The sequence below is a fragment of the Cyphomyrmex costatus genome, unplaced genomic scaffold, assembly GCF_001594065.2.
Source record: "Cyphomyrmex costatus isolate MS0001 unplaced genomic scaffold, Ccosl1.0 scaffold196, whole genome shotgun sequence".
Classification (NCBI taxonomy): Eukaryota; Metazoa; Arthropoda; class Insecta; order Hymenoptera; family Formicidae; genus Cyphomyrmex; species Cyphomyrmex costatus.
Window position 1 is genome coordinate 714,983 of NW_017275998.1, and position 13,409 is coordinate 728,391.

At 33.9% G+C, this 13,409-nt stretch overlaps 2 protein-coding genes across 2 annotated transcripts in view; one reads left to right on the forward strand and one right to left on the reverse strand.

Annotated features, from left to right (window-relative positions):
- Positions 1-13,409, reverse strand: part of LOC108772974 (uncharacterized) — a 50,725-nt gene that overhangs the window by 25,471 nt on the left and 11,845 nt on the right. The window lies entirely within an intron of this gene.
- fbp (fructose-1,6-bisphosphatase) lies at positions 7,514-12,674 on the forward strand. Its single transcript, XM_018538708.1, has 4 exons — positions 7,514-7,753; positions 9,483-9,947; positions 11,061-11,250; positions 12,442-12,674. Exons 1-4 carry the CDS (start codon positions 7,578-7,580, stop codon positions 12,631-12,633), a joined length of 1,023 nt encoding a protein of 340 aa, XP_018394210.1. The 5' UTR covers positions 7,514-7,577; the 3' UTR covers positions 12,634-12,674.

Below are 13,409 nucleotides of genomic sequence, written 5' to 3' on the forward strand. Positions count from 1 at the left end.
CACAGCTAGTTCGAGAAGTAGAGTTACATCGTACTAAATTGTTAGATTAATAACGTATTAGCTATTATGGCTTTCGAGATTGCGACATGGATAAATGCAGACCGTACGTCAGATATATGGTCAAGCGCGAAGGTCGTCGATATTCCGAAAATTCGTCAGAATACGGGAACACGAGCTGACGAAGCAACCCACCTCCCCATCGGTATCCTAATTCTCTTTCCCTATCCCTCTCCTTCTCTCTGTCTCGCTGGTCTCTCCTGTGTCCTGTACGGTCGATAGTCTAGCGAGTGTATAGAGAGCCACAGAGGCCAAACACAGAGGCCTACATAAATTGCGTATACGACGTAACATCTCGTCTTTCGTTGAAAAGAGCGCTCTCCTGCTTTCAGCCAGGGGCAAATTGTGGCACAACTTTCGATCAAAAGTCAATTCGCACAACTGCAAACGGTCAAGGTGCACGTGTCGCAGATTAGCGAGATGGCCAGCGACTTCGTGGAGAAAATGATACCGCTACAAGATCCTGAGATCCTGAAATTTCTATAGGTAAGGTATCTTCAACAACGAATTGCTAAGATGGACCTTACAGTGTAAGTAAGTGATACGAGTGTGAGATATTTGCATCACTGATATTTTGTGCTTCTCTTCGAAAATAGAGTACCCAGAATGATGTACGTATATAAGTCTTGCTTATAACAATGGAGTTGATAAATTATCTCGCACTCTCCAAATTCAATGCACTGCGGCACACTGTACATTCGAATAGAAATCATAATGCATTTATCAACGATATGACAAGAGAGATACGATTGAAAATTAAATACACATCGCTCTGATATTTCAATATTAAAATTCCTCGGTCACTTAACGATCTCATTTACTTAACGGTCACATTGTATCATAATTAATAGCAATATGTTCGATCGCGCTAGTTTGCCGACTAGGCGGTGCTCGAAGCCTAATCTTGCTGTTGCTGCAGACTCGGGAGCCGCAAATAATGATTAATTGCGTGCACGAGATGTTCGATCTCATGTACCGCATGGAAATTCAGATGTCTCTGTGGAAGATATACAATACGCGGAATCTCAAGAAGTTCTTCCGTGTGCTGGATACGCTTAATGGGTAAATATTGAAACTTATACTCGTTACACTACTGCGTCAGCATATTACTCCAAAACTCCTACGTGAATACGCGAACTTGTTACCTCACGTCGTCATGACTGTAATCCTCGATGTATTTCCTCGACATTCTCGTGTCGCGAAGTTATCAATAATATATCATGTGTATTACGTTAATTATTTTCTATCTAGAATAAAATTTAACGTTTTACGTCATTCTATGTATATTACTTTTACATAATATACATTCTCGTTTGCGCATAAATTCATCCTGCACGTAACAAGTTTCAAAACACGACTCATCGTCGCCGTCGTAGTCGCGCAATTTTTATTTACCATCTCTTTTAGAATTGCTAGTAAACACATCGAGCGGGCTAAGGCAAAGTATGAAACATGAACAATAGCACGAATGTGCACGACCGTGTAGTATATTAGAGAAACTTTTACGTATCGACAAGGTAACGGTACAGGTAATGGTGCTCGACATGCTAACAACTGGTATTGATACGGTAAGTGAGAGATTCTAGCACTTCAAAATAATTTCGATAGCTCGATCTTCTACAAATGAAATATTATTTCTTTCCCGATAGACTAAATATAATGAAATAATAAATGACTGTATAATTAAAATAAAATTTTTTTTTTTCAAAAATGTAACGCTGTATATTTTCAAAATTTTTACTTTTTATATATTTAACCGCAAACGTCTTTTTTTAATGAATTGGAAATATTTAAAAAAAGATTGATTAATTAATTAGATCATAATTCCAAAAGTGGAGGACTGTACAAGATTAAGTAAAAATTTATTACAGACTGGCATCGTGTCTGGAAATTTGTTGTATTATTTCGCGAATAATCCGGAGAAATAGGAAGGACAGGAAAAAATACGGAAAGAAGTAATGTTCGTATTACCGGACAAAACATCGTCCGTCACGCTGGATATCCTAAATCAAGATACGCTAAGATCTCCATCAAGACCTCCAACAATCCTTTGATTGTTCGAGTGTTTAATGTTTTCTTTTAATTTATTATCTATATGTAGAGTTTAATTTGATCATTAATTAATAACTCTATTATTTATATCTCTTCGTTGGATTATTAATTAATCCACGAAAAATTTCTATTCGTTTATTTAATTAAACTATATCAGTATATTTCATGCATTACTGTTATACTAAACATCTACTTACAATAAATAAATATTTACCTAATATTTAATTATCATTTGATTTAACTATTACTTTTAAAATTAATGCTTTTATATCAAATAATATGTTTACATTTACTTAGAACTATTCAAACAAATATTTATCTATTAAAATTGAATATTTGTTTTCAATGTAAGAGAAAATTCAATCTAAATTACACAACTCAGGAATTGATAAGTTTATCGAGTATGTCACGAAATAAGTCGCATCGATCGCATTTTCCAATGATTCTCTTTTCTATGTGTCATCAGTTCGATGTTACAGCTTCTTGGATCATCCTCTGATCGCGAATATAAGCCCACGCAGTTTTTGAGAACGCAGGAATACATTCCCGAGAGATGGTTGTGGGGTAACACGGAGTTTCCATCAGCCAAGGAGGCGCATCCCTTCGCGTACATGCCTTTCGGATTTGGCCCCCGCACCAGCATCGGCCGACGATTTGCCGAAATGGAACTCGAGACGTTACTCTTGACAGTTCGTAAACTTGCTCGTTCTGCTGGCAATTCTATTCCTCGCGGGATTCAGTCACTTGGATAACGATAACAAGATTTCCATCTCGAAGTAACGTGTCTCACATTTAGGAAGGTAATAACAATGCCAACCAAAAATATTTTGAATTCCCTGAGCTCTGAATTTCTTTCAGTCAAAGCAATTAAGATATTTTTACAAAAATTGGTTAATATCCTCGCGAATCTCAACTGATGAGTAAAATAAATCTTTATAGATACACAAGAAGAATGGTGAAATATCTAAACATTTAGCGAGATAATTATATTGTAATAATTATAAAGTAAAACTCTCAAATATTGGTTGCTAGAATGTCCAAACTTTTGCAGCATTGCTTATTATGTTCGCGAGTTTCCTGCATAATTATTATACTATATGATGGTCCAACAAAGTTATTTTCAGATCTGTATTTAGCTATATATTTTTAGATATTTCAGTAAAACCGTTCTTTCCGTGTAATAACAATTAATTAACAAATTCAGTTTAACAATTAATTAACAAATTATTAATCTTTCCTATTGTTCACCATTTTAACATCAAGTATTATTAAAGATTTGTCATGAAACGGAAAAATTACTATTACGTGATTAGTGGTTCTATTAATTTTATTGTTGTATTTCACTCATTCGCTTCGAGACGCGATTTGAAGTGAATGTAAACGTCCTTTAAATGAGTAGTACGGAGATCTGATTTTTGTTTGTTTTCACTCGCATGTCTCCGAGGGGGATTATATTCTTCTTTTCACCGATGTTTTATTCATACACGATAAGCGTAGATGTTTAATAAGTTGAGAGGTTTAAACGAGCGCACGCGCGAGAGAGTATATCGCATTCTGAGATAATAACAGAAACAGACGACATGCTTGTATAATATGCAGATTCTCTTGGAGCCGTGGAGCATTGGACTATGCGTGACTGTGCATGGCAGTGAAATAACGATGTTGTGCTCAAGTACGAAATTCCCGGAGAACTAAATATTCTCGCGGATTCTCGTTGGCGTCGTTCCTTTCTTTATGAAGAATTGAGAAGCATGATTCCGTACCTTGTTCCAGCAGTTTAATATAAACATTAACAAAAATGTCTGTTTAATGGCTAAAATTTTTCATTCCGCTTGATGTTCGCGCATATATTTATCTACAAAATACTTGAATCTATGCGAATAGAGTAATTATTAGTGTATTTTTAAATTATTAAATATTTTAGCCTTCATTTTGTCTGCCTGAAATCAGTATCGGTTTTTCAATATTTCTTTGTCTTATATATTTTTTCAATCTAAAAGATGTTGATTAATGTCTTATAATGTTCTCGATGAAGATAAAGAAAATGTTTTTGTCCTTATTAGTGTATCTCCAATTTGTATGCTTATTCGTGTTTGACTCATTTTAATGTATAGTTATTAAAACAGATAATAAATGTAAGCTCTAATTGTTCAAAATTAATATTGCATAAACCATATTGTTTTAATCATACTTACAATTTCAATGTACATTCATAACACAACGCTCTCAGCTCCAAACACAGTACATTAATAGGGAGAGAAGCTTAAAATCTTGCGGTATTACAGGTTTCACATAAATTCCTCTAAATTGTGATATATACATATATATATACCTTTCAAAAATATTTACTATAATTTAATAATTAAAAAATGGAATATTATCTTTGGTGTACATTAATATAATTTAATTTTAAGAAAATATTATTTCCTTATTTATTTCTGCGCTACTTTTTTTTATGGCTTATATTTAAATACAAAACCACACTAATAGGAACAGATACAGTAATAGGAACAATTGTCCCTTATCGCTTTGTATTACGTATTATATTTTGTACTATATTTTATTATAACATTTTAAGATAATAGTTTTGCACGCGGGTTAAAAATTTAATTTTTGGCGAAAGAGCCTTCACGCAGAAATTCAGAAGCAATCTTCTAGTGAGAATTACGAGTCTCGAAACCACGCTTTTCAATTGAACGTTGATTCTCGAAGTGGTTTCCAAGCGGAAAAGCCGCGAGAACGCGACGCTTGCATATCACTCTTCCGGTCGCACGAGGGGAGTATACCGAAGACGTTTTTGTTTTATTTAGGTCATCCGAAATTTCCGGATTGAATGGCATATCGCGGACCGCTCGAGTACGAAAGCCGATTTATTAAACACACTGGTGTTACCGACGCAATTCAAGCTCATCGATTCGTAGACCGTCACAATTGTCACAAACCTTCCTATAGACCGAGCCACATGTTTCACCGAAAAAGCTGAGAAAACTTTTCAGAGAAACGGTTAGAAAAATATCTCGCCGACATCTTGCGCGATTTTTTTCCTTTAATAATTACGACAAATGTCGGTGCAGCCACTATGGTTACACGAGCGTCTGACCCGTAGAAGCCCGGCCGAGGCGGAGAAGATGCCATCGACCAACCACAATTCTTACAATTTTAATCTACGCCCGAGGACAAAAAGCACTTCGCAGAAATGTCATAGCGTGGAAGCTACAAATTTTTAGCGAGTTCGTAGAAAAGTACGCGGCGTGTATGTGTAAGCTCCTGTCTAAATAGCATAAAAATACAAAAGAAACAAAAATATAAATTGTACATATTGTGGAAACTTTCTTTAATAAATACCGACGTACTTTTTTGTACTCGTCTCTTATTTATGGTAGCCCGAGTGATAGCCTTGGGAAAATATATTGCGACGTACATCATTTTATACGCTTTATTTGTAATGTCAATAAAAGTTAAAAAAAAATACTTATCAACGTTGACGGTTGTTTCGACAAATATTTATCGTTTTATGTTACTGAAGAAGACCTTCTAGGAAAAATTATACAAGGAAAAAGAATGAATAATTTGTAACGTAAAGCAGTCCCTGTATACACACAAGTTGGTAAATTGCCATTATTTAGGCGAACCGGATTCGATCGATTTAACATCGTCGCGACACTAATTTCGTTATACTATTTAATTTAATTACTTCGCACAGCGTAATAACAGCATTTACAACAAAGCTACGACATTACAGGCCTTATCTGTCGCGAGATGCATTTTGGAATTAATTTGAACTCGAAATAACCGTATAATAGTGTCTTCGAAATAGATCTGAAATAGACCGGGATTCCGTATACGTGTGCGAGTGCAAATGCACGAAAATCGATTTGCGCTTCGCGATGAGAAGCAATAAAATCATTCTTACGTTACGTCGAATGACGCGCGACACTCTATGTTTCCACATGGAAGGATAATGCATAATCGGCGAAACGAATCTTAATGCGACCTAGTTCCGGTTTACACGACCCCGATAATATGGCTGGATAATAGAATACCGCCGTGTGCATGTGTGAATGCGCGATACTCTTTTTTTTTTCTTTTTTGTACGTGTACCTCTGTAGTTTTCGCTTACAAGACTACAGTATGTAACAAAACTGAATATATTTACATGCGTTACAGAGATGAAAATAATGTGCGGAAAAAGCAAGCCGGATAAGATAAAACGCGAAAAAAAAAAAACCAGCAACGAATAACTACCGAATAAAATTTGCGTATTAACTAGGTCATTGTTCGCTTATTTTATGCGATTATCGGTTTTGCGAGGGATTTACTCTTTTATAAACCGAAGCGTGACTAACTGATGCGCAGGCAGGTTAAATTCAACAAATTTTATATATTATACATAATATTATATATGTCATGTATAGTATATGTACATGAGTGTATATGTGTGTAAAATTTACCATCCGCGCGTCAATGAATTAATAAAATATCAATTTGTGGAACGAGAGAAACATATATGGAAAAGTAAATCAATGGTAGTTTATAATTCCAATGCGAAAATTGACTTCAAACCATCCCAAAATAAACTCTAACATTGATTACCCACGTTTTATTTTATATAACTGGCGTTTACAAATCCACATATTGATTGCATTCTCTCTATTTATGGAATAACAAATATTAAATAAGTAAGATTTTGTTTGCCCAATGATATCGCGTTATATTTGAACTCATTTCGAAGAATAATTTTGTAAACCGGAACTAGGTCGCATATCACCGTTCGCGGTCGAGCATACATATATGTCGATCGTAAAATAATCTCACTTCCTAGTGAATCCACGGGGGATCGTCATGGGGGCCACGCCCCCTTGGAGTTTCCTTCCTTGAAAATATTTATAACAAATGTTATATATTCTTTAATGAGGGCCACATCCCCTTGAAGTTTTCTTTTTAAAAATGTTTATATAACAAAAAATATATTTTTTAAATATATTTCTAAGATGTTTGATATTCCAAAAATATTTTTTAATATAAGAAACTCCTAGAAATAAAATTATTGTAAATTTTATTATATTATATTTTTGTATTAATGTGTAATTTTAAATAAAATGTTTTATGAATTTATACAATACTTTTCAATATATAATAATATAAATAATAGTTTAGTGTTCAATCTTTTCATATTTGATCTTAAAAAGAAATAACACTTGCGACGCGCCAACGCGGCTCTCCACCTCTTATTTCTAGATTCACCTATGGCCTATGGTATCGTAGAAGAAGCTCGCCACAGCGAGCTTCGGAAACTCGAAATACTTGAATATCAATGCTGTTTTGTTGATAACATGTCGTTGACTAACCGAAGGCCTTATATAACGCGACGTTTCGAAATCGCTGGTTTCAGTGTCCGTCGGGACAGTCTGGGATCTCTCACGCCTCTGTTTCGCGTTCCGTCCGCTGGTTGAAAAGATACGGTCACGATGACATCGAAAAACTCAATCATGGACTCAGACTGCATGACGCTAACGAGATTCGTGCTGGCGGAGCAACGTAAGACGCCAATAGCAACCGGTGATCTCACACAGCTGTTGAATAGCATACAGACCGCCATAAAAGCCGTCAGCTCGGCCGTGAGGAAAGCCGGTATCGCTAATATGTGAGTAAATCAGTAAATATGAGTTTCCGAAATTGGTTCGAGGTGAAAGCTAATTTTGCCAACGTTTACGAGGAAAACGCGAGGATATAACGCGCGTGTGGAATGTGTGCGATACATCGTTTTCCGCGTGGCCGAATAAGCGAAAAAGGAGCAGCGCGAGAGAAGTGGTAAACATTTCGTGATCTCGTAAACTAGACCTCCTAATGGCACATTTAAACGACAGAGATAGAGACACTTTACGAGAGATATTCAAATTAATCTAATTATAATTTGTAATCTTCATGAGTTCGAAACTACGCTGCTTTACGATTATTACATTTTACATCGCGCATATACATCTTCCTACTTGCAAACGGTTTAAGTCACTTTGTGACAAGATCGCTTTGTGACTGTCAAATGGAATTAGATTTTCATACATTATACCCGGGCGTACGGATGTAGTTTATGCAATTTTACATTTTCACCCGCCACACAACGGCCAGAATTTAGCACGCAGAGAGACTCGGACCAATACATGCACAGTGTGTGTGAAGTCTTCGTAGTGTCGTCGTGGCTAACGTTTGCTCTCAACCGGCGCGCGTCTCTCTATTTTATTCAAATGTATTCGGCAGCGGTGTAGTCTCATACATTTACCGTCGTGCTCAAGCTGCCAATACACGCCAGTAAACATTAATCTCTACGCCCTGACAATTCTGTAACCTTGCATGTAAATAACATATAAATGATTTCCCATTATTACAGTGCCTGTGCTACACACCGCACGGTATGAATAAAACAATTTCATGACTGGTCGCTCTCTATCGACCTCCGAAACAAACTCGCCTTATCAATAATCTGACGGGGATTATGCTTTGAACTCTATGAATTAAGATTAAGTAGCCGTAAATGAAATCTCAATAAATCATAGATGATATAATTAAAATTTCTTTAACACAATTGAAAATTGTTTTTCCACATAATTAACAATTATTATAATGTTTTTTATTTGAATATTTTCTATACATATATATGTCTTTAAAAACGATTATCTATTAAATAGATATATTTACTGAATGAGTCATCTACCTTACAGACTTCTCACAAAACAAATAAAAATATGATAATGTAATCGGCCGATTACATTATCATATTTACTTGTTTTTCAAATCGATGGTCCAACACAATTCGTAATTTTACAAATAAAAATTTTCTATCCCTTTTTTACAGCTTTTAATGTATCAAAAACAATGTCTTTTAATGTTAAATAATGGCTTGTTTCAAATTCTTTTAATTTTATATACAATAATTTTATTGTACAAAAAATTTTAACTGTTTCAAATATTAATCGGAACCTCCAGTATTGAAGTTCGTAAATCTTCTTTCTTGAGAAGAGAAAAGTCTTCTCTCTTGAAAGTCTTAAATCTCTGGAGAGTCTTTCCTTCGACGTGATTCAATATCTATACGTTCAAAGTTCTTAAAAATTTTCATATCTGATTATTAAATAAAGAATCTATATTTAGAGATATAAATATATTGATAATTTAAAATACTATTAAAAAATAGTTAAAATTTTAAAAAAATTAAAATAATATTTGAAACGACTTTTATCGTATATATTTTTATCTCGTGTAATCAAAGTGTTTCAAGTTTATTACCAACCGAAACTAATCGGAATCAACTACGCAATGTTCATTTAGGTATATTAATCAGCTGATGTTAAACGCACACGACATATATCCTTATATTATAGGTATGGTATCGCTGGCAACACCAATATTCAGGGCGAGGAAGTCAAGAAACTGGACATCCTGAGCAACGAGCTCTTTATCAATATGCTGACATCCTCCTTCACCACCTGCGTGCTCATAAGCGAGGAAAATCAACACGCTATTGAAGTGGAAACGGAGAAGAGCGGTAAATACGTCGTGTCGTTTGACCCGCTTGACGGCTCGTCCAACATCGACTGCCTGGTCTCGGTGGGTTCGATCTTCGGAATTTACAAAAAATCTGAACAATCCGGAAATTCCACCCTGCAAGCCGCTCTGCAACCAGGAAGAAACTTGGTTGCGGCCGGATACGCTCTATACGGCTCGGCAACTATGATAGTGCTCTCTATCGGTCACGGCGTTAATGGATTCACGTACGATCCGGCTATTGGGGAATTTATATTAACCGAAAGGAACATGCGTATGCCCGACAGAGGCAATATATATAGGTATGATGAAAAAAAAAAACAAATGTTCACTTCTACCAATGTAGATTAACTTTAACCTCGGTTTAACTTTATACTTTTTATCTTTTTTTAGTTCTAAGCCCGTTTCCTACCAATGTATAGTTTAATTTTAATCTCGTTTCAACTAGTTCCATCCTTTTTCTAGTTCTAACAAATAAAAGAAGATGAAAAGTAATGAAGAGTATAAGAATCAAGATTAAAGTTAATCTTCTTCATTGGTGGTAAAAACGGGTATTAGAAAAAGATAATGAGTAAATTAAAAAAAAACTAATATTAATTTCTTACACACGATACTGACTTATTTGTGTCTTGCACAGTTTTTCGTTTTGAAAAACTAGGAGCATTAAGTAATTAATTATAACATTTGAATACAATTTTTGTAAACACATAATTTTACAAAAACTTTCTGAAGATGTAAAGTATATATAAGAATCACTTAGGTCCAGTTCTACAACTCACGGTTAACTCTTAACCGGGATTCAATTTATTCTTCATCTCTTTTCAATTCTAGAATTTAGAATCTTATTAGAAAGAGATGAGGAATAAGTTGAACTCCGTTAAGAATAAATTGTAGAACTGGACCTTAATAATTTTCATACTTATATATGTTAAAGTGATAAAAATTAACATAAATGATCCATCGTGTGAAGTAAAAAATCGGAAAATTATGTGAGACCCAAGGAAGTCAAGAAATTTAGAGTCAAGAAAAAGTTAAAGATAAGTTTATTTTGGCGTTATAAAAGTCAAAATGATAACTTTTCGTTATAAAATTGGATTGTTCATTGACGTTAGAATCAAAATAAATAAATTTTGATTTTTTGTTGTTTGTGTGTTCCCCTTGAGAGGTTAAAGTTCATCTACATTAGTAGAATGAACAAAAGAGAGTTAAAGAAACGAAAACTCCGGAATGAAATATACTCGGCAAACAATTTCGATTCGCGCTAATGGCTAACATCCGCATCGCGAGTAATGCATCGAAATTGCCACACGCTATATTCACGAGATGTTAAGCTCGAGTTAACTTTTTACGGATGAAATTACTTTCGGGACTCGGTCATCATTGACTCCATTGAAATCGTGTATGATTATTTCCAGTATTAATGAAGGAAACGAAAGTACGTGGGATTCGTCTATTAAGGAATATATACATTCCAAGAAATATCCCGAAACCGGGAAGCCGTACAGTGCCAGATACGTGGGCTCCATGGTCGCCGACGTACACAGAACGATTAAATACGGCGGTATCTTTTTATACCCCGCAAGCAAGAGCAATCCCAATGGCAAGGTAAAATGACTTCTGAACTTACATCGAATTAATTATTTAATGAAGAAAAAGAATTAGAGAGAGGAAGAAAGGGAGATAAACACAAGAACTATAAAAATACACAAAGGAAAAAAACAAGACAAATGCAAGAACAATAAGAACAAAACAGATATAAGAGCAATAATAACAGTATATTACGACATATTCACGTCACACATCTCATTTATCTTTATCGCGGTCAATAATGTTTCCTTTTTTATTCTCTCTTTTCACTTCGATTATTGCCAAACACTGTGATCTCGCTTTTATCACTACAGACGAATTGAGTAATAATATAACCCGTTATAGCACAACACTTTGCCTTATAAACAGATATTTACCATTTATTCGATAAATGTGCAGGAAAGTATTGACATTAGAAAATATTTTACCTAGGCACGATATAAATATCTGGTTTAAACTTTAATTAAATTAATGCACCCCTGATTTCTACATAAATTATTTCTATGAAATATTATCAGACTTTGCGTATTATTCGTTCCGGTAAATATACGATTGCAGCTTTCAGAAGTCCGATATCGGGGTCAGAATTTTATAAGAGAACGTATTTATCGATAATTAACTTACATATTATTAAACTTCATTTTATATATATGAATTATATAATTTTATTATGCATTATATAAATACTTCTCATTTAATCCATTATTTTATGTATTAAAGTACGTATGAAAATTTTGTAACAAATCAAAGCATGCAGTAAGAGAAAAATATTTGGTAATTATGACTACATATATGAGTTTCATTTTTATGATCATTAGTGTTAGTGATAATAACTTTATATATCTAATTCTCTCAAACAATAAAAAATTATATCATTTACGATAATTTAAATATTAATATAGCAAATTTGATAATAAATGGTAAATAAAAAAAATGTTTTTTATTCAATGAATGCAATCGCAATTATAATAAATAATACCACATATACGTTCGCTTACTATTTACTGATAACAATATCTAAAAAATATATTAAGAAAAAATCTTGGAAAAAACTAACGATTATCAATCAGTACAATGACTATTCTCTATTGTAAATATATAATTGCCCTCCAAAAAGACTATAAATCGTACTTTAATTATGGTAATTGCAACAGTTTTCTTTTCTCTCAGTATGCCACTGATATTAATTCCGTAATTTCATAATTTCAGTTACGACTTCTATACGAGTGCATACCAATGGCTTTCATAGTTAAGGAAGCCGGCGGTCTGGCGACAAACGGAAGAATTAATATTCTAGACATCGTTCCGGAAAACATTCATCAGAGATCATCCATTTTTTTGGGCTCCAAAGATGACGTTAACGACGTAATGACGTTTATAAGAAATAAGGCCGAACGATAAAAACGAAGAATCTCTTCCAAATACTGTACTTATAAAATCGAGCATCATATGTATAATATCTTTTTTATTTTGTATCATTTGTTATTTTATAGAATTGTTATTTTGTAGGATTGTTATTTTGTAACATTTTGCAATAAAGTTTTTTTTATCAAACTGTGTCTACATCCGACTATTTCATCAAAAACGATCCCACAGTTTAAATGTCTGAATAATTCGTTATCGCTGAAAAGTAACGCCACACGGAAAATAAATTAATAATCATTAATTAGTAGAAATTACAGTCACAGAACGTGGAAATGTAATAAATCTCACATCATCAAGCGCCTTTACAGGTCATTACGAATAATTATGGGTGATTGTTGGCAAATCCGTTAAATCCGAAAATTCATCATGTTCTCGCGGAGACCTGAATTACGCTAAGCGTTAACTCGTCGGATTATTTAATTTATTCGATGTGCATGTGAATACAAATTAATCACTTGTATTCAAAAGCGTCATTAAAATGACACCAATAAGAAATACTATCGAGGAACAACATTTAATTGAGGAACAGCGATTAATGTCTCTCTTCGAGGAACTCACGCAACTTACATATTACTTAAACTCATATGTAAAAATCTGATATACTAAATTTATATATGTATATTTTTATTATAGATTTATATATGGACTTATACATATATTATAAGTCTATGAGAACTCATTCGATCGGCGCACTCGTTCTGTGATAATATAAGGAACCACCGCAGTTGTCTTTTTTTTTTTTTTTTTTTTTC

Excerpts from the sequence above, each read along its gene's own strand:
- fbp (XM_018538708.1), top strand. The coding sequence starts at position 7,578 with ATGACATCGAAAAACTCAATCATGGACTCAGACTGCATGACGCTAACG. Across the intron at positions 9,948-11,060 it reads GACAGAGGCAATATATATAG|TATTAATGAAGGAAACGAAA; the intron begins GTATGATGAAAA and ends GATTATTTCCAG. Across the intron at positions 11,251-12,441 it reads AGAGCAATCCCAATGGCAAG|TTACGACTTCTATACGAGTG; the intron begins GTAAAATGACTT and ends TCATAATTTCAG.